This window comes from Dermacentor andersoni, chromosome 9 (genome assembly GCF_023375885.2).
Source record: "Dermacentor andersoni chromosome 9, qqDerAnde1_hic_scaffold, whole genome shotgun sequence".
Lineage (NCBI taxonomy): Eukaryota > Metazoa > Arthropoda > Arachnida > Ixodida > Ixodidae > Dermacentor > Dermacentor andersoni.
This window is the reverse complement of record NC_092822.1, coordinates 22,081,608-22,109,425: the sequence shown is the minus strand read 5'-3', so window position 1 is coordinate 22,109,425 and position 27,818 is coordinate 22,081,608. Positions and strand designations below refer to the sequence as shown.

At 43.6% G+C, this 27,818-nt stretch overlaps 2 protein-coding genes across 2 annotated transcripts; both read left to right on the top strand.

Moving 5' to 3' along the window:
• The first annotated feature begins 888 nt into the window (after positions 1-888).
• Positions 889-6,326, top strand: LOC126527249 (uncharacterized). Its single transcript, XM_050175000.3, has 6 exons — positions 889-1,040; positions 2,508-2,616; positions 3,631-3,741; positions 3,814-3,871; positions 4,322-4,468; positions 6,076-6,326. Exons 1-6 carry the CDS (start codon positions 1,018-1,020, stop codon positions 6,150-6,152), a joined length of 525 nt encoding a protein of 174 aa, XP_050030957.1. The 5' UTR covers positions 889-1,017; the 3' UTR covers positions 6,153-6,326.
• A 1,660-nt stretch (positions 6,327-7,986) lies between these two features.
• Ing3 (Inhibitor of growth family, member 3) lies at positions 7,987-27,037 on the top strand. The gene is made up of 10 exons (XM_050174999.3): positions 7,987-8,463; positions 8,695-8,766; positions 10,062-10,162; positions 10,482-10,547; positions 11,652-11,748; positions 12,968-13,015; positions 19,648-19,919; positions 22,506-22,744; positions 26,136-26,322; positions 26,882-27,037. The coding sequence occupies exons 1-10, from the start codon at positions 8,334-8,336 to the stop codon at positions 26,996-26,998; spliced, it is 1,329 nt and encodes a 442-aa protein (XP_050030956.1). The 5' UTR covers positions 7,987-8,333; the 3' UTR covers positions 26,999-27,037.
• The last annotated feature ends 781 nt before the right edge of the window (positions 27,038-27,818 follow it).

The following is a 27,818-nucleotide window of genomic DNA, read 5'->3' as shown; positions in this document are numbered from 1 at the left end:
CGATAGGTGTGTAATTGGCGATGACATAATGCTGTGACCCAGGCTCTTGGCTCAGCAAGACAGCATCCAGCACGTGCCTTGTGGCTTAAGCTAGTAGGCAACTTGTGTCACTAATTGGCATGTGAAAGAGATTAGATACGGAAGTATACAAACAGACATGCAGCTAACTCGGTGAAGTTTCCAGAGAATGCTAATCGCGTTAATGATGTTAGCTGACTGATTATACTGGAACTCGTTTAGAATTATGGCGTGGATAGTAAGGAAAACCGGCATCACCATGGTCAACTCTTTGTAGCTTGAATGTCATCACGCGCACAGTTAAAGTAGCTCATTTATCCCAGCGCGGGTGAACATGATGATGGTGGTAGTGCTGACGAGAACATGGATGTGACCGACACGTTAGCGCATGTGAGATACGTCCAAATTTCTGTCGATTTTGCCTCGAGAGTACAGCGCGGTCAAGATTGAATAAGCTGCATTTTATTTCCAGTGTATGTGCATGACAGCACCGCATCGACCGTGAAGTACAGCTATGCTTTTGTGTTGCATACCTAATAATGCCACTATTACTGCGTTGAATGGAAATACTTTTGTAATTGTTTTTATAACAACTACTGAGGCAAAACTCCCTATAGCGTACGGGAGTAATTCTAAATCCATTTGGTTGACAATTTACTTCACTTGACAAAGAGGCGACATCAAAATCAATCATGCACTGTAACATCACAGTGTCCTCATATTTGCTGTACATGTGATAAATCACGCAGTGTGCTCCACATGTGTCTTCCTTTTCCGTCGGGCACACGGTCGACTTGGCGCGCAAAAGGAATCGAAACCAGAAGTGCTGCGCAGACTAATAGGTTGACGAATAGAGTCAACGATAGTCGATCCATAGCCAAATGGATGCGCGCGGCGTGCCGTATTGCTTGTGGAGACCGTGTTCGGGGGTTTTTTCTATGGCGTGTTGATTAATGCACGAAGTGTTGTGATCCTCTCTATCGTTGCAAACATCTCGCCATGCCTTCTGCGGAAGCTAAACGGTAAGTATCGATGCAACTGCATGGGATAGGCATTGGAACACACGAACGGGTGACAGGAGTTTCGGACTTTGTGTCACTTTTGCGTCCTTCGTAGTTGCGCAGCTGTATAATCTAAGTGAACTTGGCGATGTAAGTGTACAAGATTATGTTGACCTGTAAGCAGTAGACGGGTGGCATGCTCCACATGCCTGAGTTTTGTCCACAGTTCGCTCAAGTTAGCCTCCACCGTACACGACGGAGGTAGAGGTAAGGGCGCTCCTGTGTCCTGCACCGTGACACCTCACTTTAAAGCCCTTCCATCCACGCGCCAATGGCGGAAACTTGAATTGAGAGGTTCTAGCTTGGACGATTTTCGGGGGAGGTGAGAGAAGTGCTTACTTAAATAAAAGACCAGAGTCCGAACTTGTTATGATTGAAAGTGAGAGCAGTATTTGAAGGCATTTGTTTGGCATTGCTCAGCAGCACACAACCTTTTCTCTTTTATTTTTTCATGTTGCATATAGTGATATTCTGCGCTAAATTATATCATAGTAAACTGTGCTAACGTTCCAAGCCGCTTCTGCCTACACTCCGTGAAGGAACGCGGTCTGCCAGGTCAGAGACCTTCAGTTTGTTTAGTCGTACTTCTGCGTATAGATACCTGATCCTTCTTTCAGAGCGCTTCCTTCTCCTTGCCTAATGCGGCTCTGGACTAGCTGTTCTACCTGGAGTTATGGTTCATAACTCCAGCTACATGTCAGCCACGGTGTAGTTATCGAAAAGCAGAGTGGTTGCTAACCACAGCGGGTCCTTCAGACAGTTCCTTTTTGAAGGAAGAATGTGTCCAGTATTTAAGGGCCACACTGCGCCTATTTAGTGCCTTAAGTATGCAGTTTTGAATGCAATCATTAGGAGGAAAAATGACTTTGAAGGCCTCAAGTAGAGTCGGAAGAAAGGCTCTTAAAATCTTCACTGCACCCAACTTCTTGAAGTTCAGTGATAGAGCGCACGGATGCTTCAGTAGCCGATGTTATAAGAATTCATTCAAGCTTGCTCAAATGACCTTCCCAGTACATCAGTTCACGAAAGTGGGGAACACTTGACATGTCAAGTGATTTTGCAGTCTGTTGCAACATTCCACTAGTTTGGCGTTTTCTGGGTCTTTTTGTCTGTGCTGGGGTTGCCATGGGAAGAGACTCATACTTACGAAATTACTCGTTATCTCATATGAACAATCCTGAAGCCATCATTGTGTTTTATTCTTTCAAATTAGTATGTTTACTTAAGGACTCAACAGATGTTCACACTGCGTGGCGGAGCATCCACTGCTGCTCTGAATTTTTCTTTTATTGCTTACTCGCACTGGAACCTGTCGATGCATATGGGCTCCCCTTATTTTTCTGTACTCATTAATGTCGCATTAGTGCTTTTGTTAATGTGTGGGACTAGCGTGCACTTTCAATTCATATTACTTTTCAATACAATTAGGTACCAAGTTCCCACTGGCTTCTCTGCTACCACTGATAGTGTTGCCCTCCCAGCAGAGGAAATTTCGGAAGATGAGCACCGCCTCTGGCTCATCCAGACTCCAAATGACGTGAGTATGGAAACATAACAAATCAGGCATTGTTGCAACACTGACATCTAGCGTGTGAACTAACGAATGCATTTTATTGCACAACTCATACATACCATCAGCGTCAAAGTAAACGTAAGCTTACAGAGACGAGAAGCAATGAAATAACAAACATTTTGGCCTGTTGTGACATTGTTTTGATATCGTAACTTGTCATTTCATTTCTCATTTTTGGCAGTGTCATGTTGTTTTGGCATTGTAACTTCTCATTTTTCGAATAAATGAAATTCCTAGACTTTGAAAGCTTAATAATTACTGGCTAGCCTCAGAGCGCCCTAGAGAACTCACTATAATAGCTTTTCTGCAAACCAGTTACATTTCTCGGGAGGTGTAAGTGTCATGACACAGAAGGCGATCACATGGGAGCAGAATGTCAATGTTTTGGCACTCACTCCAGCTCCCTCAGTCATCTGCTGTGCTACTACTCTTTGTGTGGTCTGATGTAGTGGCTTAATGGATGGGAAAATGAAACCAAAACCAGTTCTTGGGAAAGCTACTCTAGTAAATTATTTAGGGTACTTCAACACTTGCCAGTATCCTTTTTAGGGTTTCAAGGACTTTCATTCATCAATAAAATATAAATTTGAGAGTTCATGTGAGTACTCTTTTAGTACTTGAAACTGTTCTTCCAGTTGTTTACTGGACAATTGCGGCCTGACAAAAATTGAGCTTATAAGCAGTGTTATAAAAAAATAACTTTGTTTTGCTCTGTCACACAAACTTTTGTTATTTATGGTAGATCGGGCTTAGCATCATTTGGCGAATTTTAAATGGAGTGCTAAACTGGACATTGAGTAGAGAGTGTGAGTGTAAGGTACTTGCCATGTAGTGGTGATGTTTGCTCAACAAGAAACACATAAAACAGCTCTTAAGTATGCCTCTTGGATGAGAAGCTCCTGGTAATTTTACAGCAGGTGTTGTACATTTGACATCTGAGTGTTAATTGTGGGCCGTTTTCACTGTCTCTTGAAACAGGTTAAGATTTCAGACCTGGATGGAGTGAAGATTTCACTCCGAGGTGGCAATCATACTGTGCTCCAAATTGGAGAGAATAGCTATGAATTCACCAGGAACGAGCATCGGGGGGTAAGTCGAGTGGAGATCCAGTTATTAGAGGACTTAAACTCATAACTGTCACATTCTCTTTGGTTTATTCAGGACACTCAGCGGTTGTCTGTTTTGGTACAAGAGGAAACAGGTGAACAGCTAACGCTTGGTAAGTCTGGTGTGCTCTAACTTTCTTCATATTTGACTATAGGGTGAAAATTATGGTATACTAGGCTATGCAGACCTGCATGTTGAGTTGACAAACCACAGAGAATGCAGACAAGTTCTGTTTACCCATGCTGTAACCAAACGCTACAGTCAGCATCAAATTTTATATCACAGGAGCTGAGAAAAATCTGAATACGTATTTTTGCAGCTGGAGCATGCAGCTTGGTACTTGGATTTCCTTTCTGTACTATAGTGTGTGAAAACAATATAATTTTGCAGTCACAAACTTCTTGGAAAATCAGAATATTTTTTTATCCTGTGGTCCGCAAGCTTTTGACACTGTCTGTACCTTTGATTTTTGCTGTTGCATTCTTGCATTTTGATACCGTGCTGTTGATGATGCTGTAAACTTGGTCTTGATTGGGTTTTGGCACATTGGCCTATTTCGCAGCTTCAGGTGTTTTTTCTGGCATGGCTACTCTCACAAAGAAAGTAGTGTGTCCAGATAAACCACAGGCTGCAAGCCCTTCAAAGCAGCCACGGCTCGATTACTCGGCCCACGAGACTGCCCGACAGCGTTTTATGCCATTTGGGTCAGGTAAGTGCTTTGAAAGCCTACAAAGGCCCTTGAAAAGCACAGTTTATAATAATCAGTGTGTTTTATGAGTACTCACTTATTAGGCTGGAAATTGAACTAACAATATAAAAAAAAAGCAAATTGAGAGCAGTGTGATAAACAGCAGAGAGGCATAACATTGTTAGAGTCACAAAAAAAAGGGGGGTTATAGACTGGTGTGCTAGCTGTAATCAAGGTGAACATATAATTTTTGGTGGGACTTGAAATGTTCAGAGATAATAACTGGCTGCTTCTTTAAAGGAAATGAAGTGGTTATGCTAAGAAAAATTTCTTGATGGATGGGGTTTTGATGTTCTAACGCAACACGATGGCGTCAGAGATGTAGTAGTGAGGAGCTCCAGATTTAATTTGGGGCTCGTGTAGTTCTCTAACATGTACCCAATTTTCAGTACACAAGTGTTTTTGAATTTAACCCCTACTGGAGCTACTGCTGCCCCTGTTTCTGGGAATTAAACCTGTTACGTTGTGCTGAGCAGAAGAACGCCATATTCACAGCAGCAGCTAATCCAAGAGAAAGGAAACGTGGCATTGCAGAACCTGGAATAAAGTTCTGAAATTCGGATATTCCCAGGTCTATAATTAGGGAGCGCAGTTTTCACAACAGAGAAATAACAGGGAGCAATGTGCAAAGTGTTCCTGCTGCACTGGACTTTTGTTCACCTGATCGATGGCAGCAATGTTGAAGATGCATATGATTACTGTCACATGTAAACGTTGCAGTGAAAAGTGTACCTAGCACTGTTAAAATGTTTGCGTTGCTTAACAGGGAATGCTGTTTGCATTCATACCTGGTATTGTTTTACACGTTTGCTGCTATCGGGCACGCAGTGCAGACATTGCCGTTTGTGTGGTTGTGTATGCCATAGCGTGGTGAATGTGTACTGTGGTGCTAGAGGCCCTAGACCGTTAATGTCACCTTCCATTTGCAGCATCATGACAATCATGTATTTTCAGCCAAACAAATAAAACTATGGTGATTAATAAAATGGTTTTATTAGAGGTTGGCTCGAAGGCCTATGAATAAAATAATGCTCTCTGAAGGATGCTGCAGAGGTTTGTCATTTCCCAATGGCTATGGAATTATGCTGATGAGCGTGAGGTTGGGGGAGGGCACGGAGTCTAACTCATGCGCTGGGCTTTCACAGGCCATCAAAATCAACCTAGAGCCCTGCACTACAATGTCTTATTGTTGCTTTGGGGCATTAAATCCCATTAATAAATGAATAAATCAGTCAAACGTTCTTCATTAGTGTCTCGAACGCAGGCACAACAGGAAAACGAAATAAATTATTTGTCCCACTTGCACACGATCTGTTCTGAGCATCCTCCTCCTAAGAGCGTTCGGTGTGTCTAGAATTCCTCATGAAGCCGTTTCCGGAAACGGTAACGTGAGAACTGTTGCAAGTATTTCCTTTATTCAGGACTAGTTTAGAACCTTTTAAAGAGAGTGCAAATTAAGTAACTTCTGAACTTTCTATGTGCATACTGATCATACCTCATCAATGCCATGCTGGTTATTTGACGAAGAATTGCTTAACCCTTTCTATTTTTTTTTTCTCTCTGTTCAGATAATGTGGTGACTATCAGCAAACGACACAAGGACAAGGTGGAGAAGGTTAAGAAATGCAAGAAGTCCAAGAAGTGATCTGCTTTCTCTGGGAAAATACATTAGACATAGTTTTGGAGGACATCCAGGCGTAAGGCCAACTGCTTCAATGGTGAAATTGTACAGACCAGGTCTGCTGACGGAAAAGCAGCAACAATCTTAGCTGCATAAGATGCTTCAGTGTGAAATAAATGTGTAAATATGCTGGAATAATTTGTTGTGCTGACAACAACTTGAAGCTTTAGTTGTGTTTTTTATCTTTGTTTAGCACATACTTAATCACCCACTCTGGACATGTCATCTGATAAGCACTGACTATGCCATGGGTGATGCCATTTTCTGATGCCAGAAAAGCTAGTTCATAAAATAGGTAGGATGCATAGTTGCCAATCTTTAATATTCCAAGAGGCAAGCTGTCAGAGGTAGGTGCCTGTGCTGGCTGCCTCAAAGAGTGGTATCATCTGACTCCACCTCTCCCTCTGCATCAGAGCGTTGTCTGTTCATTTGGCTCCTTGCCACTTCCAATTCGGAACAATCTTCAGCAACAATCTTAAAGCAAAGCTTTCTTTGCCTCTTCTCCGGGATTTGTCATTTGTCGTCATTTCTTTGCTGGATATATTTTTTGCGGTATGTAGAGACAACTTGAGGCACTAGTATGTGGTGACTGCTGTCTTGCATGTAGACAATTTGGGTCAAAGCGCATGTTCCCAGACAGCTTTGGCACAGGGCATGTGCCCTTTCTTTGCCTATCTGTATTGTAGTCTACTAGATGTGCCACTGTGACACGAGTGGTATGAAGCCTTAAATGTATTTAGATATGTGTCTCGCCTTCTCTGAGCATACATCTCTTATTAACATTCTTCGTTTGGCAAGCGTCGTACATTCATCTCCATTTTCCTTGTGGGACAGACGGCTAATAGCTGGCTAAAGGCGACGAGGCTAGCTGTGCTGGCGTTCCGCTGCTGCTGCTACCTCGCTAATTCAAACCAGCTTCGCGTCATTAGGATTCCAACATTGCGTTAAATAGGCTTTTTCATTTTTTTTTTTTTTTTACTCAAAGGCTTCTCCTCCCCCCCCCCCCCGCCTTCCTCATTTTGCAGCCTTGTCTACAACATGGGCCACTGGGTTGTTAGTATGATGTCCGAGTTAACAGACAAGCAGCAAAAAAAGAGGGGAACTCGGCTATCGGGAAGTGTGGTTGACAGCGAAAGCAGCCAAGGATGGAAAAAAGTGAACAGAATGGGATGAAGTGTTCTCGCGAATCGAGCGAGGAGAATTGAGCTAGATTGAAGTGAAGACATTGTAGCACACATCAAAAGAAAGCTTCTCTTATAAGCAATTCCAAGATATGCATTTTTGTTTTTGTTTTTTAAACCCAAGAGAAAACTCGCTTTAATAGTCTGAAAAACGTGGTTTGAATTAAGCTGTGCGCGCTAAATGAGGGCAGCACTTTTCATCGCAGTGCCATCGCGTTGTGCTCCTTTCCGCAGCATGAAAAACAAGCACGATTACAACGATAAAGTTCCCTGGTTTCTCAGTGCTGTCACGTGTGCACAGCTCAGTCACTGACCAAATGAGTGGACTCATTTATGGCTGTTAAAAAAGCGCGCGCACTTTTACGTCAACGTGCTGGTGGCGGTACCTGGCGGTGCCTTTGAGTTGATGACGCCGCCGTATAGGCGTATATATTCACGCAGTAATATTAACACCAATGCTACGCTAGCAACATACTGCCTGTTTAATCTCTGATAGTGTTTTGGCAGGCATGAAAAAGTATGCAAACTGGCATGAAAAAGGAGAAAGGAAAAAGCGCACCAGTAGCGCAGTGCTGGCAGAGCGGCGAAAGTGAGAAACACTGGTTGTGGGGCACGCTTCAAATGTGTTGTTTTGCGTTGATAATGAACACACAAATATATGCCTCTCAATGTCATTCACGTCATTGCGTGGAATCGGTCGAAACCCTACGGCCGATTACTCGTGCAGTACACTGCCGATGACTCGTAGAGGAAAGAAAGAAAAAGACGGGGTCACGCCCATGTTCGTCGTGTGTTTTGGAACACCACAGTAAACAAAATGGCCGCCAGTTTGCTGTAAGCAGCGCGGAGGAGCGCATGTGCAGCACTCTGACGAGACGTTTTCCTTTGCCGAGGCTTAGAAATAAAAGCCGTCCTCGAACACACCTAAGTTCCATTGTGATTTCTGTCGATATGATTGCTTTACATGGCTGTGGACTGCAGTGAATTTCCCCTTCGCCGCTACCTGCTAAACTTCGTGCTTTTCGTCGCCGAGTTTATTCAGACAAGCGTACGCCCTAGTAGCAAGATGCTCTACCTCGAAGACTACCTCGAGAGTGAGTATAATGCGAGATTTTTTTTTTTTCTCGCTTTCGTGGCATTCATGGTTTATCTTTCTTCCGAGCTGCGTAAACGCTGCACGCGTAAAACGTTCTAACACGAGTGCTTCCGCCGTTCCAAGCGCGCGCATTCTAACCTGACTTGCTGTGGTGGTAGTTTTAGAGTTTCAAGTAAGACTCGCCCAAGCCTCTAATTGGTCTATTCTCACTGTTTATTTCTCTCTGCAGTGATCGAGCATCTGCCTCAAGAACTTCGAGACAGGTTCACGGAGATGCGAGAAATGGACCTCCAAGTTCAGAGTGAGCTGTGCTCTGACTGTTCGCTGTCCGCAACTTCGAAGGGCCGGCTCGAACGGAGCGCGTAATGCGAACATCAATAAAGACGCGTAAATACGGGTGCTACGCGACATATCTGAGGTAGCCCGTAGTTAACAACACAAAAGCTGGAAACTGTTGAAAGTTTAGTTCCTCTGCGAATCGAAACAGTGTCCCAAGCTGCGGTTCAGCTCTCTTAATGTGCTCGGATACGTAATATCATGGGCAATTAAACTGTCATGTAGCATCTGCTATTTAGTGATACCTAGCCTGTTCGTGTAATTCTAAAACAAAAATTTTAAAGGAAAATAACCAATTTTCCCCCAGAATGCTGATGTAACATTCCATACATACTGCGTGCATTGGAAATATTTTTTCCTTGATTGCAACTTGGAAGTTGACCGAGAGGTATAATTTCACTAGTTGTTACTGGTACAAGTTTTATACCCCTCGCCCCGTGTCCGTCTTGGCGTGTTGGTACAGCAGGCAGTCCTGACACTTGTACCATTAAAGCTTGTATCGCTGTTCTATGAACTGTGTTCGGTAATTCTTTTTACTTCAGAGTACGCTGAAAAGTACTTTAAAGGACAGAGGCATATTATGTAAACAACAGTTAGTTCAGAAGTATTCGAACAAGGAATGTTGTTCCACCCAACTTATCAACAAGGAGGCTTGTCATCGTCGGAGCAGCAACTTCTTTTTTTAGCAGCATTTGTGTATGCTTAGTTCACTTTCTCATGCCCACAGTAGTGCATGAGAACACACACTAAGAAATGTTCGCACCCTTCGGGGCTTATTTCGTCCAACAACAATTGTCATCTATCTTGCATGCCTTTCCTTTCTCTAACGCTCGTTGCCCTGTACTTCTGGGTCAAGAATGGCATGTGCATTATCAAGGTGACATTGCATTCTTGACAGGAATATACCAAGTACAGAGTTTTCAAGAAAGGAAATGCAAGCAAGGCAGATGAATATTGTTGTCGGACAACATAAGCCCCAAAGGGCGCAAATTTCTTTTAAGAGAGTAAGCAGGTGCGTTGACTGTGGTGAGGGAAGCCAAAGTGTTAAGGGTTGTTTAGTAGTGATAGCGAGGGAAAGAGAGGGAATAAACATTTATGAGAACGGATGGGAGTACTGCTATCAGTTATTCCAAGAAGTGGAGGCAACAAAAATGAAAAATTATCTACACGTCTAAGGCTCTGTTTTAAAATAGTAGTCACTTTAATAGTCTCAGCTTTATTAAATTCCTGTTTATTTATTTATTTATTTTTTTTTTTCAGATGCCATGGACAGCTTGGACGAGCGAGTCAAGCAGTTCTTTGCAAATGCCCGAAAAATGAAGCCCGAACAGCGAGACTTGGACTTTGACAAGATTCGAAAGGTGGTGTCTTCACCCCTGAGCAAAGCTTAGGAAAGGGAAAAAAAAGACCATGCGCTTCTTTCTTTCTTGCCCCTTGAAAGGTTTTTATTTTATTTATGTAGGAACACTAGCAGTCTCGCGAGAGATCATAGCAGGAAAGGGTTTACAGCAAGTATGTGCATGTAAACAATAAATCACAATAGTGTCAACAATGTCACATTGGAAGATCCGTTAATGGTTTGTCATGGCTCATTTTTGCACTAGTGTGCTGCTTGCTGCTGGACAAGCGAGAGAGTGAGCAGTGATTCAATGTTGTGCTCGTGACATCTCATTGTTGCAGGACTATTACAAGGCGCTTGAGGACGCAGATGAGAAAGTGCAGATAGCAAACCAGATTTATGACCTGGTGAGTTGATATTGTGTGTTTTCTTAAGCAAGTTGACTGCAGCTTATTAAATGATCTGTCTTTTGATCTGACTTTTGTCTTTCTTTGTCAAGAGCTACTATTGCCATCACTACTCATGGAGCAGATTTCAGAATTCCTCAACATGTCGCACTGTGTTCATCACGCCCCTTAATAGCATTGTAGTAGTGTTTAACCATTTCCTGCCAGACGCAAATTGTTTTAAAAGGATACTCTAGTCGTATAAACAAATTTTGTGTTTCTCTTCATTGACCCATTAATAAATGTTGTTTTAGTTAAAATATGGCTGGCCTTATTAGATATGACTTACACAAAAACTTTACTTTATTCTCCAGCAGATGCCTGCCTGTTGACCTGGCTTCTCCTGGCCTGCGCTATTCTTCTCCTCACTATTTTGTTCTTGCATCTGGCTCCTACAGTTTTTTCGGGAATACGCAGTTGTTACGTTTGAATTGTTTCTCTATAATTACTTATTGCTTTCTTGCATTCATCCACTGAGGTTTGGGCCCTGTCATTGCTGCTGGTGTTATGTTGCATGCATCCTGTCACAAACACACGGCCGGCTTTTGGCACTGTGATATTGCCGTGTGATGTATTCACTTTGTTGCTTTGTCACTGCCGATGCAACTTCTTATTGTTTTATGTATCGAAGTGCAAGTTCTTGCACTACCTGCGCATATTAATGCGACCAGTGTGATTTCAAAACTGTGCCATTATCGCTTTATGTCAGCGTCTCCAGCTCGAAGCTTCTAGCTCCTTTGTGAACATTCGCTGTGGTATACGTAGGCCATCGAGAAACTTCTGCGTTATGTACAAATAGTGGCCAGCCAAAAGCCACTTCAGTTCCGATTTGCTTAAGACTACTATGCTTGACACGATCGTCACTGCAGATTTAGTTTGTTTGTTTGTGGGCAAAAGTTCGCCCAACAAAGTCCTTCTTTTTATTCTGTTAACTTCTTTGTTGTTGCCTTGTTCCTATACCATGTGACAAAATGTAACCTCATGGCTCTGGATAAGCATCGTTATGTGAGGCACCACCATATTGTCCTGTCTGTTTTGACAGTGTATGTCTCAACTGTGGCTCAGGTGGACCGTTACCTGCGACGCCTAGACCAGGAGCTTCAAAAGTTCAAGATGGAGCTAGAGGCAGACAACGCAGGAATCACGGAGGTCCTTGAGAGGCGTAAGGACACTGAACCGTTTTTGTTGTGCTCGGTTATCCACAGTTGACCTGTAGTGCATGGCAGTGGCATGACACAAAGATAAAGGCACCACAAGAAACTCGGCACTACACCTTCGATTGATTTTTTGGTAGAAACGATCGATTATGCATGCAGAAAGTTAAAGGGCCTCTCACCATCTTCGGACATTGCAAACAGACAAGCTTGGTGCTTAGATGAAACAGTGACGATTGTATCTGCAAATTATGTTACCGATGTTCACCCCCAAAACAGCTGAGAATTCAAACAAAAGCCAGCGCACCCATCTCAAACAATCCGTTCTTCCTGCCTACAGAGATGTCACAGACACGGTGCTTCTTCATCATGTCTGTTCTACCTACAGTTCACAATTAGCCTGTGGCAGTGAGAAGAATTTGGTGATTTCTGTAAAACATAGTGTGTACAAAACTGTCACCAGAAATATGCCTTCCAGTAAGAAAAGAAAGGAAATGAAAAGGAAGTGGGGGGTGGTTTCACAAACCTTTCAGGCGCCGATTAATTTGGCCCACTGAAGATTTAGTCTTGCCACATTTCTTGCATCTTAAGAATCGCCAAGAGTGTGCAGCCATAGTGCAGATTAAGGATTTGCAATACTTTGGTAAGTTTTCCTAAGTTCACAGAATGTAGACTCCATGCGAGATTTCTATACAGGGCCCACTATGGTATCCCATTGGCTATGGAGTTGCGCTGTGAAGCGCAAGGTTTGGGGGTTCGAATCTCGGCCACCAGAGCTGCATTTTGATATGGCAAAAATGCAAGGAATTCTCAAATGTAAAGAAACCCAGGGTGTCAAGATTAATTCGGAGACCCCCCGACTATAGCGTGCCTCGTAATCGGATGGTGGTTTTGGCACGTACGTAAAACCCCAGAATTTCATTTGTCAAGTGTGCGAGTAATAAATCACTTTTTATTACAATGCTCTATATATTATTTTTCTTTTTTTAATTTGGGTTTACCTTGTTGTCTGAATTTGACGCCAGGGGACAACAGTATCTAGGAGCATTCATGTTCCCATACACATAGTTACACAGAGATGCTGTCCTCCTAGATGTCAAATTAGACACCTTTGCTCGCTGATACACATTGGAACACACTTGGAGGATTTCTTCACTAGATGCTTCTTGCTCCCAGAATCTCTCGCGATCTTCTGCAGCTCAATCAATGGGTTCTCTGTCCATTCAGGGTCCCTGGAGCTGGACAAGCCACCACCATCCACCGTTAAGGCTGAAAGTAAGTGTTCCTTGGCCCAGTAAATAGTGTTAGGATTCCTCTTGCTCAATTAAGTTCCCTATTTTTTTTTTTGCACACTCTGTTTGCAACTAGCTGTCCTAGTGATAATGTGGGTGGATTGCTGCATAGGGCCCTGATGAGGCAGGAAAGGGTAAAAACTTGAATAGAGTCATTACAACAAAGGTGCATTAATGATAAATGTTATCTGAGGTGTATTAGTAAGTTGTTCTTCACTAATGCTAAGCAAGCCACTTTCACCGGGAGATGAGGCTTGGTAAGCCTGAAGAAGATGGGTGGTCATGCCTTTTTGAAGTTCCCACACCAGCCAGCTGTGATGTCGTGGAGTTTAGTGGCGTTTGCTTGGGCCTACTTAAGTTATGAAATATGAATAATGAGGGGCTACATTGTATTTTAAAAGAGCCAAAGACTGAACATGGTTTATTTTGAAAACATTAAGTGCACTGCAATGGCCCAAATACGAAAAACTAATTTGAAATCCGTGACGTGTTCCGTGACTTTTCTGCACGAATGAACCGTTGATGGGGCCTTGGTGTAAAATTTAAAAGATGAGACTTTGTTCTTCCTTCCATATTCTAACGACTGCCATATTGCTACAAAATAAACAAAATAGTTTTGAAAGAATACTTTACTAGTCTACGCTGATATAGCGTTTCTCTTCAGTGTCTCTTCAACTTGACCTTCCAAGTAGTCGAAGCTTAATATATTTACACCTCAATATAATGGACTTCAGTATAACGAAATTCTCATTATAACAAAGTATTAACTTTTTATAACTTCTTGTCCATAGAACACCATGTATTTAGAACCTCAATTTATCGAAGTGTTTATTCACAATTTCAATACAGTTAAACCTCGGTATAACGAACTTCAGTATAACAAAATTATTGATATAACAAGGTATTTTGCTTTTTCTAACCTCTTGTCTATAGAACACCGTGTATTTAGAACCTCAATATAACGAAATGTGTGTGTATGCGATTTTAATATAATGAAATTTCACTGCGGCCGCAGAGTAATGCCGTGGCTATAAATTGAAACTTCCGCGGATGCAGATGGTCAAATGATTGAATTATAAGTGGCTGCTTGCGAGTTCACCTCTCAAATCACGCGCCACACGGCAAGAGTGACCGCTGAAGTGGAGCAGCATAATGCTCCGTATAAAGTCCAAGTGCGATAAGACCCTATCGTGACCTGTGCACTGTGAGCTTTAGGTGCCAGTGAAAGTGTGCGAGGCTGAGGTAAGAAAGATGGCGGCTCCACGCCTGAGTGCGGCCTTTCCGCGTGAGCAAAGGGAAAGAGGGGGAGGGGCGCGAGCTCGTAGTAACGCGATCAAGCGCACATGAGGGGGTGAGTGGGGGGTATGCTTGCGAACGTTTCTATTTCTGGCGCGCATCTTGTCTCAGCCATGGCTGCGCATGGCTGTAATTGCGGCTGACCACATGTAAAGCCGTGCACCCTGCTTTAGAGATAATCTGCCGCGCATGCAAAGAGTGGGTGTGCCAAGACGGCGTAGCATCATTATGTAAGCTGTCTTCCCACACATTTAGTATAGGAGCTTACGTAATGTCGAGTTTTGATGACCCGTTAGAGTGAGAGACAAACGAAGCTTTCGTTTCCCCACTTCCGGTGCTTTTTTTTTATAGCGTCGTCCCAGTGCAGCCGGCACTATCAGCCACAGGTGCGGAGTGCATGCAAAAGCGTAACTGGCGTACTGCCGATGCGGAGATATCGACGTGGCATGAACCATATCATCCGTCGCCGACCCCGAAATTCATCAAAATGAATTGTTTTCTCACTCAAACTTGCTTTTTTCGATTGCCCGATAATTCGGAAAATTCTGCGGCCCCTTTCCTTGTAACAAAAATCTATTGGCAGCTGTTCTTATTTGTACAAAAGATGGAATTTCAATATAACGAAATTTCCATGTAACGAAGCGAATTGCGATTTTACTGACCTCATTAAATCGAGGTTTAACTGTATAACGAAATTTCGCTGCCACCACGTAGCAATACCAATACAATAAATGGAAACTTCTGTGGATGCAGAGATTGTCAAATCGTTGAATTACAAGCAGCTGCTTACAAACACACCTCCTAAATCGCGCGCCACGACAGAGTGCAGCCATTGTAGCAGAGCAGCTTCATTTTCCATATGCAGTCCAAGGGTAATGAGATCCTATCGCACCCTCATGCTGTATGCTTTGGATGCGAGTGAAAGCGTGATAGGGTTAGCGGAGAAGGATGATGGATTAATGAGCGCTGTCTTCCCATGCAAGCAAGGGGAAAGGGGGAGGGAGCTCGTTCGCGCAAGGAGCAGGGTGGGTGGCAGGTTTGCGTATGTCTCACTTTCTAGGCTGTCAGCGAGGTTGAGCGTATATGCAGCCTGCGCACCTTGTTTTAGAGGTAATATGCCGCACGGGCAAAGAGTGGGCGTGCTGAGACGGCTTGGAATCGTGTGCGCTGTCTTCCCGAGTGTTCTGTACTGGAGGCTGTATAATCTCAAATTTCGGAGTCTTGTTGAAGCGAGAGGCAGACAAAGCATTCGCTTCCCTCTGCCGGTGCTTTTCATGATAGAGTCATCCCACAGTGGGCAACAGTATCAGCTGCTGGGGCAGAGATGGACGCGAAAGCGTGTGGCTTCGCTTCGTATTGCCATTATGAAGATATTGTCGGCATGGCACGAAGCCATGTATTTTGTTGCCGACTCTCAAATTCAACAAAACAGCCTTTTTTTTTTTTTCATTTCAGTTTGCTTTTTACTAATGGTCAATAATTTGGAAGAAATTGCGGCCCCTTCCATGTAAAAATATCTATCGGTGACTACACTTATATACATAAACTTAGAGGGTTGAATTTCGGTATAACGAAAGTTTGATATACCAAATTAAATTGCCGATTTTACCGACTTCATTATATAGAACTGCATAAATGACGCAGGTAACGGTAAATTGTTGCATATAACAAAGTTAATCTGAAATTTCTCTCACCGAGATTGCCATGTGAAAATTATCACCTTATAATGAATATCAGATGTAATGAAGTAAAGTTGGATGCGAATTTATAACACGGTTAGACTGTAGTACTTGACTTCAATGGAACATTAAATCTGGTAGTTCATTATGGGTGGGCAGTTATAAAGCTGAGTCAAGTCCTGCGTGTTCATTTATAATGCCATCCAAGCAGAAGTACCGTCGATTTCTGAATTATGGTGTGCGTCGCGATACTGAGAAGTACTGACACGTGTTCCTATTGTCGAAGCTTGATGGAGAAATTGGTTTTAATAGGTGGTGTCCCAGCTGAATACATGGTGTCTCAGCTACTGCTCCCTCAGAGTCGTAGTCATCGCCAGCCATTTTAATGTCCACTGCAGGACAAAGGATTTCTTGGAGATCTCCTATTATGCCTGTATTGCACCAGCTGACACCATTTTATGCCCGCAAGCTTTCTCATTTCATCACTCTACTAGTTCTCTGCTGTCCTCGACTGCACTTTGCTACCTTTGGCACTCATTCTGTAACTCTAATAGACCCATTGGTTATCTGCCGTAGACATAAATGGCTTGCCCAACTTAATTTCTTTCTCTTAACCTTGAATAGGATATTGGGTACCCCCGTTTGCTCTCTAATCCACACGGCCGTCTTCCTGTCTCTAAACTATACACCCATCGTTTTTTGTTCCATCGCTCATTGCACAATTCACTTTCAGAGTAACAGAAACAAATCTCGAAGGCCATGCCTTTTGTGTACCAAAGGCGCTGGAAACGACATCATGGTCACCATGCTTTGAACTCTGCTTCTTATACAAACACATGTGTTAAAGGACAACTGTCTAAAAAATTTAAGTTTTGCTAAATTTGTTGCAATTGTGGAGTACATGCACTGTCAATTCAATCTTGGCAAAGTTGGAGGGCTGGTAATGCTCTACTTTTCTAATTAACAGCCTTGAAATACCACCTTAGCAGACACATGCACCTAGGGGTTAGTGGGGGGTGACAAATATTCTGCAACATTGCCTCCGAGATTACTGGCATGCCATGGGCACCTTCAAATCCTGGAAGCCATGCCGAGGAGCTATGTTGGTCTTTCAACATTTTGTGTGCTGTGTCACTTTGGCAAAACAGTAATTACGGAGTGTTTCTTCAGGTTTGGTATCGAAAATGGCAATTTTTGTAAGCTTTCTTGTGAAGTGTCCACTCTAATTTGAAACATACAATTTTCTGCAGAGGCTGCTATATCTATACTATCTTGAAAGTAGGCTTTTTACAAAGTCCAAAATCTTGTTGTAGTTGGCCTTTAATGGATTTTAACAACCTGAGCTCATCATGAATGATTGTCACTTCGTGGCATTTAATCAGCCGATCTTGACACGGGTATTTCACTTCTTCCTCAATGGCTTGTTGTGTACAGAAAACTGCAAACAGTACTTTTTTTTTCTTCCACAACTCTTCACACTGCTCCATGACACTCTAGATGACAGCAACCCACAAGTCCGACGGCGTCAAGAGCACTACCATACCGATAATACTCTGCAGTTGCTTGCAGTACAGCTATCAAGGAATGCTGCAACCTTTACTAGTGCTATTCAAATAATCTGTTTCATTTTCATGAAGATCGATGGAGAAGAGTGGGTGACTAATTTCTGCAAATAAATGTTTGTATCCTTGACCGCATGGTATTTATAGACATATATCTATGCTTCAAAGCCATGTTATTGAACTGTTTTATGTCCCTAAAAATGAGTAATTATTGTGCTATTTTTTTTCCCACACAAAGAAAGAGCCCTTAATAGGTTAACCGGTTACTTGTAGTACATGTAGTTAGGGTTTTACCGGTGCAGCAACAACATAAACCACAAAGCATTGGGTGGATAGGAGCAGCATACGAAGCAAAGTGACTTGAACACTTCTTAACCCAGTGGAATAAGAAATACTATTAGTACAATATTAATGCAATGAACACAGATATAAGCAGTTGTCAAGTATGATGAACTATATATTTAAAATGTCTCTTGCCGATACCAGCGTATAACGAATGTGTGTGTATAACTAATATAATGTAGGTATTTTCATACCAGACGGGACATTGTTTGACTGTACACCCAGTAGGTACATAGAAATGAGCTGTATGAAATGGTTAAAATATGCATGAGGAAAAAAAAATATGGGTGTGCAGACAAGATTTGAAGTTTATGGGGTGCAAGGTCTGAGAAAAGCATAATTTGTCCAGAGCCTGGACATAGTCTGGATTTCATATGTGCGAGGTGTTGCCAGTCTATGCGACCAACATAGTGTTGCGCTACTTTAAGGCCTGCAAGCTAAAGCTGGGCTGACGTGTGACTTTTCTGCAGAATCGGCATCCTGTAAACTTATGACCCTGCTTGTACACTGTTATACACATGACTGTTTGGAAGCATCCAGGGTTAATTATTGTGATAAGCCCCTCTGCCCCCCCCCCCTTCTTTTATTAACTCTGCAAGTGAAATGTAAAGCTATAGGCAAATAAAGGCAGTCTTCATAATTTTTCCACTTTCATTGTGGTAGCTCCAAAATTATTTCCAAGAGTACAGTGTTTCAGTGACACTGGCATTGTTTTGTTTTAGAATGATTGTAGGTTTGTCCAAGTAGGTGCTGTAGATTCAGCAACTGGCACAGCGTAAATTAGGATGAGGCTGAGGAAGTGTTCACTATAGACTACTGACTTTCGAAGGACTGTTTCTTCTGAAAGCATTCGCATGCAGTGAAATTGCACGAGTGAAAGGAGTACTTGCATGGCATTTTTTTTTTACTTCATTAATCTTTTTGTTAAACAGGGTGTCGAACAGAAATTGAACCGAAAGCTGGTAAAAACCGAAATTTGTTTGAACCAAAAGTGAACCGGAACATAAAAATTTTTGTTTCACTCCAGTGTCAAACAAAAAGGAAAAAATGGTGCTCGGTTCATACATGCATTGCCTACACTTGTGGCTCAACTATGCTAACTCATTTGTATATCCTTGCCATCTTCCCATGATTTACCTTAGAAAAAGATACTGGAAAGTGCAGTAGCACCCTAAATAATATAATAAACACGGATATAATTAATTATCACTTACAATAAATATAACATGTTTCATACCAATATTTTATAACGAATATACACGCTTAAAACAAATATTAGGTATAGCAAAGGTATTTTGTGTCGAATGCAAATTTGTCGTAAGGATGTTCAACTGTACTTGTTTTTACTTTGAACCAGTTTTGGTTTCAGTAGCCAGGAGGTGGATGCATCATGATGTCACAATACAGTGACTGGCTTCCTTCCTGTGATTGCTGCAGCAACTATTCATGAGCAGAGCCAGAAAAAAATGCATGCAGGACTCTTGATAGTACCTTGGAAACAGCTTGTGCAGTGCAAATGGACAAGACATATAGGAAACACAAACAATATACATGAGTTCCTATACACCCTGTCTATATTTGCACAGCACAAACTCGGTGTTGAAGAACAATGTATGCACCAGCTAGCCCGTGAAGAACGAATTCTCTTGGTGGTACACTGAATCGTGCAATACCGACTTTGTGTAACCCTCTACACTTGTGTCTGTTGATTGCAACGCCTTTTGCTCCTTGCGCAGAGCGAAAGCATGTCGCAACCTCATTGGGCGGCTCTTCAACGAGCAGCTGCGGACAGCCACCCGAGAAGCGCCAGGCCACGGAGCGGGTCCTCCCACTGGCCAGCGAAGTGTCCAGCGGGCGGCCTGCGGCCGCTGCCGTAGGTGCTGCCGCGGGCACGGCGCCACTGGCACCTGCCGACAGGCTGCTCATCCCTCCTTCGGCTCTCACTTACGGCCTGGGGAGCAACGCCATTGCTGCTGCGGCATCACAGGCCATCGCTGCTACACAGCAGGTGGGGTGTCGATATACTTGAAAATATAGTGTGAAAATGGGACGGAGGCAACGGAGGAGAGAATGGGACGACATCGTCTATCAGCTCTCTCTCTCTCTCTTTGAGTTCAGCGCGTAGCTCTCGCCATCTAGTAGCAGCACACGGAAGCACGCAGGGGACGAAAATTCGGCGATGCGCGCGCGCAGCAACGGGGCACCGAATGCAATTGCTTCTCTGTTGCAAATTTTTTTTTTTCCACAATTTTGGGCTGCCAAGTTGGGGGTGCGGCCTTTACACGGGTGCAGCCCTTGCGCAAGTCTATATTGTGTGCACATTAAGGGCTGACATGTGATGCAAAGGTACAGCCACATTGTCGATAAAAGCTAGTGACGTTAGTCTAAAGGACGTTGGTTTGTTAACTAAATTAGACCTCAGTGTAAAGGTGCAGAAAAATTACATAAAGTGAAAAATTTGCCCTGTAAACACAGAAAACGTGAATGCTTATTGTCTGTCTAAATCTTATTCAAGCAAGTTATTTTCTTGTGTGTTGATGAAACGGGCCTTCACCCTACAGGAACCATCTATTTTAGCAGTTTATGGGCTTCAAGCAGTTTTTTTCATGCATTTGTGATGAAAAAAGTGTTGTGATCTGACTAAACTTTGGATGACGACTTGATAGTTGTGTTGCAGCGTTGTACTACGATGCCCATTTGATTCTAAGATGTCCTTGACATGGAGGGGTTGTTCACTGTACGTGTATGGAATTATTTCGTTTCGTTGCTGCATGCATGCTGGAAACTGTGTCTTCATAGTTCGCCTAGTGATACTCCATTTCTTACTTAATAACCACCTTGTGTACTACAACTATATATAAATAACTAACTAAATAAATGAATAAGTAAATAAGCTACAACATGTGGACTTAACGTTATGTCCAATCACGTATCATTTGCGTGCTTTTGTGCTTCCGATATGTGATGCACTATGTTTTGGTTGCAAGTGTAAGTGGTGTACTGTGGCCACCCGCACAAATGTGCCACTCCACTCTTTTGCTGGTAAAGAAGGTTCAGAGCCGCGACCCCTTTCATGTAATAAATGTGTAATATATTGTGACATAAAAGTATTAAAATGTTAGATTCAGTTGTGTACATGTACAGTCAAACCCGTTTATAACAAAATCAATTAGTTTCACGATAAGTGGTTGTTATATCAGTAGTTCATTGTATATGGACTCACCATTAACAACGCCCAAAAGTTAGCAGCACTGAAGCTGGCATCAGCAGTTACAATTTGGCAGCACTTTGGTCTCAAAATCAGATTTTCAGTGTCGTTCTTGTTCCCGGTGCGTTCTCACACCTAGCTGCAAACTACCGTTAAAAACGGCCATCTAAAGAACGAAATGCACCGTCATATAGCTTTTTAAAATGGCTCCCGGTTCCAATCAATTGACATTTTGGAACAGCAAGCACAGCCGCCATTTCTTATTTAAGAGCTTGTGATATATTTTACTACCAGCGGGACATGTCTGTACTCTGCACAAGAGAGCGAAGTGTTTTAGTTGGCTGGAAGCATAAACTTCAGAAACTACTTCGGCATGTTGCCATTCTGTGATGGTCTCGGACATCATGGTCTCTGCATTACAACCGTGCATCAGCCATGCAAGAGCCGTACAATTACATTATCTATGTTGCTTTGGGCAAAAAAACATGCGACGTTCGAAAGGTAAAACGTCCCCGCAAACAGTTGTCAGCAATCGGCAACACTTAAACGAATCACTGCTGAACAGTGATCTCCTGATAACAGCATAGTAAGCAGTTTTCCTTTGTGACATTGCACGGCGACAGCTCATAGTGCAGTGTTCTTGCTGACTCGGGCTGCGTCGACAGGAATGCTTGAATGGTCGTTGTTCCTATGGTGGAAAAGCATAGTTGTTCATTCCAAATCGTTGAAACAGACGTAATGCATGTGATGCTGCACAGACAATTGCGAAAAAACCAGAGTGACGCCGTTGTGGCATCTGATATCGCACCGGCACACGCACCTGTGCACGCCTCGCGCCATGCAGTTTATGCTGAGGCACGCCTCCTCCCTGGGAGCGTGCCTTGAACGCGCATGACCTTCTTCACGGATTCTGAAATCTACGCCTGTCGCTCGCTCGCTAATCTTGGAGGCCGTATTATCATCGCGGTTGGACCCGAGTGGGGCACGCGCTGCTGTGCGCCCAGTTTAATCGCATTTTCATGCTTTGGTACTTCACGTGGGCCCTCTTATTTTCTGCGACAGGGTTCGAAGCTTTCGTTGTAACAGTACGGCGATTTTTAAAAAATTTTTGTTATATCAGGAAGCAGGTTCAATAGGCAGGGTCAGAAAATTGTAAATGCGCTGAAATATGGTTGTTATCACTGACAGATCGTTGTATCTGGGATCGTTATAACTGGGTTCAGCTGCGTCTTTCTTTTATATGTGATGTGCTATTTTGCGGTCTCGGATGTAAGTAGTCTCTCTGGACTTTATAGCATTGCCTAGTATGTATGAAACGCAGTATGCCGTGTGCTGTGCAGCTGTGTTTTCGCTGCCATTTATTTAGTTTGCTCTTTGTGGGTGCAGATGCAACAAGGTCGGCGCACGGCCAGCCTCAAGGCCAGCTACGAGGCCATCAACGCTTCGCTGCAGAGCCTCACCTCCCGAGAGTTCACCATGGGTTCAAAGGACATTGGTTCCCTGACTTCCCTAACCCCACCCCCGGCACCTACGCCGCCACAAGTCATGGCCAACCCCCCACCGGCCGCTGCAGTCGTGGCTACCCCCGCAGCTGCTTCAGAACCAAAGCGCTCCTCTTCTAAAAAGTGAGACTCGTTTGTAGCACATCTCGAGCTGTGAGGTCTGGATTGTGCAGCCAGCTTCTGCCAGTTGCAGTCAGCAGTCACATTCATTGTCTGAGACAAAATGTAATGCAAGAAAGCACAACAGATGAGCAGAGAAACAGACAGGACAAAGCATTAACTTTGGCTGTTTTTGACCGATCTCACGATGCAGAAAACGTAACTGCGGCGGTCACCGGTGCCCAACCTACATTGTGTTTAATTTTATTCGAGTTCTTCTTCTTTTTCCACTTAAGTTTGGATTTTATCATGGCCTTTGAATATGCACCAACTAGCCCACTTTCCTTCTTTAACTATGTTGCATTTGTAGAAATGGCAAAGTCTTGGCTTGCCCATTAGGAGCTGCAGGAAAACTGTACTGTGTGTTGACTACATTGTTTATCGGCTGGTACAGTAGCAGTGCTGCTTGTGATGTTGGTGTTATCAGTAAGCATCTGGGTGCCAGACCGTCTTGGTTGTCTCGAAAGCAGTATTGGCAACTTTTCCTTTTCCTTCTTTTACAAAGTCGCCTAGCCACAGCTTAACACGCTCCAGTTTAGCGAGAAGTCGATAAGGGATGCCGATGATGATTTCCTTGTTATATAGCTTGGAATTGCTCCTTACAGTAGCGAGTTGATGTTCGGAATGTAAAAAGGAAAAACCACTGTTGGTTTTCTGTTATGCTGTCGCAGCTCAAGAAAAGCAGCCCAGAAAAGCAGCTGTGATCCACCCACATGGCTCACTAATAGGCTCTTAGGCATGTCTTAGAAGTTGTGACAAATGGAGACGCATTTACAATCGGCTTTGATTAATTCAACCTTGACAGGACCGACGAATTGGGCCGAATAATCCGGCTGGTTATATGAAGAAGCAGAAAAAGACGGGGCTGATTAATCGGCAGTATTTCCCCCGATCTTAAAATGTCCTCGAATCGAATGTGCATTTGCTTTCTATAGGCTCGAAGTATAAAACTAACCTATAAACGACATTGAAACTCCTAAACAAAGTAGAAATCGAATGTGCACCCAATATTTTAGAAAGAAAGACATAGCACGCCTGTGATTCTGGTAATAAGAAAAAGACTAAACCAGCGAGATTTACCTTCACAGAATCTAAATTTATTTGCTTAATTTCTATCGGCATCACTTTTGGACAGCACTTTATTGCTGTCTATTAAAGGGGTGGAGACATCAAAATTTTCGTTCATGCGTTTCTTTATTCAAACGTTGCGTCATGCTTCAGGGAGCACGATACACACAGTGGGATTCATATATATCCGATAAATAATTTAATAACAGCATTATTCTACCGAGCGATTTCGGTTTCTGGGCTCCGGGGGACGCTATGACGTCACAGAGGAGGAAACGCAACATGGCTTGGTCACGTGGGCCACAAGAAATAGTGACGTAAAGCGATGCTGCGTCGTCTGCTCGCGCGTACGCTTGCTCTCCCAGCAGAGGTAAACAACTGGCGATTCGAAGTGCATGTCGCGATTATTATAATTATTGCGAAGAGCGACAACAACGGTAAGAATATATTGTGGCTTGTGAGAGTCGGTGATTCATTCCGAAGCGCCGTAAGCTTTAGCTTTGAACTGAACCGGAAAAGGCCTAGCTACGATATCGGCGGCGCCGAACGATCAGAGGCGGTGAGGCTGCCGTCGGTGCCAGAGTGACCACTCCTCGGTCGCTGTTTGGCCGCTTCGCCATACGGCTGCCGCACAAATGGGTCCCGGGCCCGTCCTCTCTACGGCAAGGAAATCTCGCCGTTCGCGAGCAAAACCGCCGTCGCACGGGGGCCCGCGAACGGCAAACGGCGTGCGGCGAGTCTCCGTGCCGGTAACGTGGACGGGCCCTCACATTGAGAAAGGCCAAGCAAACGAGAGACCACTCCGAGCTGCCGAACTATGCGACTATGCGAGGAGAGAAGCGGACAACACGAACGCCGCATATCCTGGTCCCTTTCGGAGTCGGCTGGCTAGTGCTACACGCAGTTTGCCGTTCGTGGGCCGCCGTGCGGCGTTCGTCTTGTCCACTTCTCTCCTCTTGTGTCCGTGTCTGCACGCCTTACCCCATCTTTGCATTAAGAAAGGATTTCTATATGCCTGTAGCTCGGTCATAGTGGAGGCTATGCTCGGTCGCTCGGCTCAGCAGGCTCCGTAATCGGCATTTCAATGCTACTCATCATACGTCACGTTTTTGTGCTAGTGTGCTATGACGTCAATATTTTCATTCCTCCTCTGTGACGTCGTAACTGCCACGCTAGTGATGGGTCTCGACCACGAGAAGGAGTTTTTAATGACTTTTTGGAGCTGAATTAAAATTATTTTGAAATGTTTGCAGCGTCCAATACCTCGTTCTGGGTATCCTTGCATACGGAAGCAGCCTACAACACGCTTTTTATAGCCTCAAAATTTGGTGTCCCAACCCCTTTAAGAACCACAACATGTCGTCCTTCATGCGGTCCATAGCGCGTTTTGTAGCGTGCATTTATCAGGCATCTCTGCAGCAACTGCAAACAAGACTACGGCCCACCCCTAGACTAGTTCGCTAGTTCGTCCTGTGTCACATACTATTCTCCAGAACAGCAAGAACATGTGATACGACTTGTGGCTACTAGCTCAGCATGTAAAATAACGTATGGTTTGAATGTGCTTTCACAATAAGACTGAAATGCCGTATTCTTGTCGTCACGCTATGCTAGAAAACTTTTTTTCAACGGGAGATGACTGGTGTTTAAATGCATTTACTGTATGTACCCTAATCGCCACTAAGACAGACGCTGCCGCCATTGGAGCCACCACTGTGGTCACCACTGGGGTCAGACGTGTGTGTGATGAACAGCCAAGTTCGAATTCTCTTGCAAAGACTAGTATTAGGATTGAAATAAGGAACTTTTGGTCCTATAGAAATGTATGGGCGCCAACTGGGACCTTCGGTCAAAATCAAATTAACCTGTTTACTGTATCACCCTTTGCATAAAATGGGTGCAACGCATTGAACTCGGCCAAAGCCCCTTGAGGAATTTTGCCAGCGCAATCGTCTGGCTTTTTATGTCTTGAAAAAGTCATTAAAAATTATCACTAAAACTTCCTAAATGCAAAGTTGTTAAGGTGACTAAAACTCAAAATTTATTGACTTATTTGCTAAGAGACCAACACTAGTGCATGTTAAGGAACCCCCAACTGTCGAAATTATTCTGGAGCTGCCTTCCCCATTTCTTTTATGGCATCTCTTTCAGTCAGTTAAAGTGAATATTTATTCAGTTACACTGGCCAGCTTTTTTTTCCATAGTGATCAACGTTATGGGGGTGGGATTTCATTACAGCCCTCATTCAAGAAGTGGCTGTCCTAACTTATGCATTTGTGACTTGCAGACAGAGTCGGGCATCGAGTCAGTCCACATTGGCAGCGGCGAGCGAGGACTCTGGGGACTCCCTGTTGATGCTCGGAGGTTCCACAGATGAGGCAAATCTTGACTGGGGTTGTGACCCCAACGAGCCTCGGTACTGCATCTGCAATCAGGTGTCCTATGGCGACATGGTCGCCTGTGACAACGATGATGTAAGTTTGCCTTGCAATTCTCAGAATGAATGGCTGAAAGCAGGGCCAGTTGCTGTTTATTTAGTGATTGGTACAGATGCCTACCATATAGGTTACATTCGAATGGCCACTTTTGAGTGCTCTTGTGGAGCGGTTTGCATTTAGCTGGCCGAAATTGAGCACTCAGAACACATTTTCGACCTTACCAATATATGGAAGAAAAATTTTTTGACTTTACGAATATTTCAAGATGTCAGAGTTCGAGTTAATGAGGGTTTACTGTACATAGCGAAGGCTCTCTCAAGGTAACTAATGCCAATCTTGGAGACCATAACTCGTAGGTACTGCAGCTGCCGGATGCTATTGCAGGAACTGGAAAAATGTTACGCCCACCATGTTTTTGACACTACCTATTCAGTGTGCTGGATGGACACGATGCCAGAGTTTTCTGCCAGAAACAATAGTGACACCACTAGACACTACTGCCAAAGTTACGTCTAGTAACTTCTGCAGCAAACTCAATTTTGATTGCAGCGAATGGAGGCATGACTGAAACTGATTCTGGTTCCTTCTTTTTCAGTGTCCCTTCGAGTGGTTTCACTACCAGTGTGTGGGCATCACACAGCCACCAAAGGGCAAATGGTTTTGCCCCCAGTGTACGTCGGCTATGAAGCGGAGGGGACGCAAGGATCGCTAAGCGGTTTGCAGAATAAAGGGGACATTGTCAGTGTTGTTGCATCTTGTGCACTGTCTTTCATTGATAAGGAGCACTGGCACATATGTTTAAAGTTGTAGATAATTTACCACGTGCTAAGGCTTGTGGTAGTCATTCCTACACAGCAGTGAGGTAGGTACGTAGGTTAGTCTGACTGGCATATGAGATGACGAGGTTCAGAGCAGCATACATCATGATGCTTCATTTCCCATTTACCCGGTGCGGTCCCTATAGTGCTCTGCTGATGAGTGTGAGGTTGTGGGTTTGATTCCCAGCTGCAGCGGTTACACCGGTGGAATGCATAGACATTCGTGCACTTAGATTTTAATACTGTCAGCATAAATTTAAGCGTGAACAGCAACAAGCTCATAACTACATAGAAGTGTGACATGTAATCGCCGAGTGGCAGATTTCTAAGCATGGAAATGCAGGTGGAACTGGAAATGAAATAATGCATTAGAGTAATTTCAGAATTGTTCACATTCGAACTTATGCTGATAAAACACATTATAGAACCCTAGATGGTCAAAGAAAATTCTTGGGCCAATCCCTCGCGGGTACGTGCCACTAACTCCAAGGCCCTACAACAGCGCTTTGAGCAAGCATGTCATTGTAGTGTCTAAAGAGGCTTGCAACCATCCTCGGACTAGTTCTCATTTCTACTGTGGTATTGCAGTAAATTTAGGAAATGTAGTGTTTTTGTTGTCGCACTCTCATTTTTGTATTGTTATGAGCAGTGACGTGATCATGATAGCATTTGTACTCTGATGTAACAAACGCCGGAGGCAAGTTCAAATGCAGG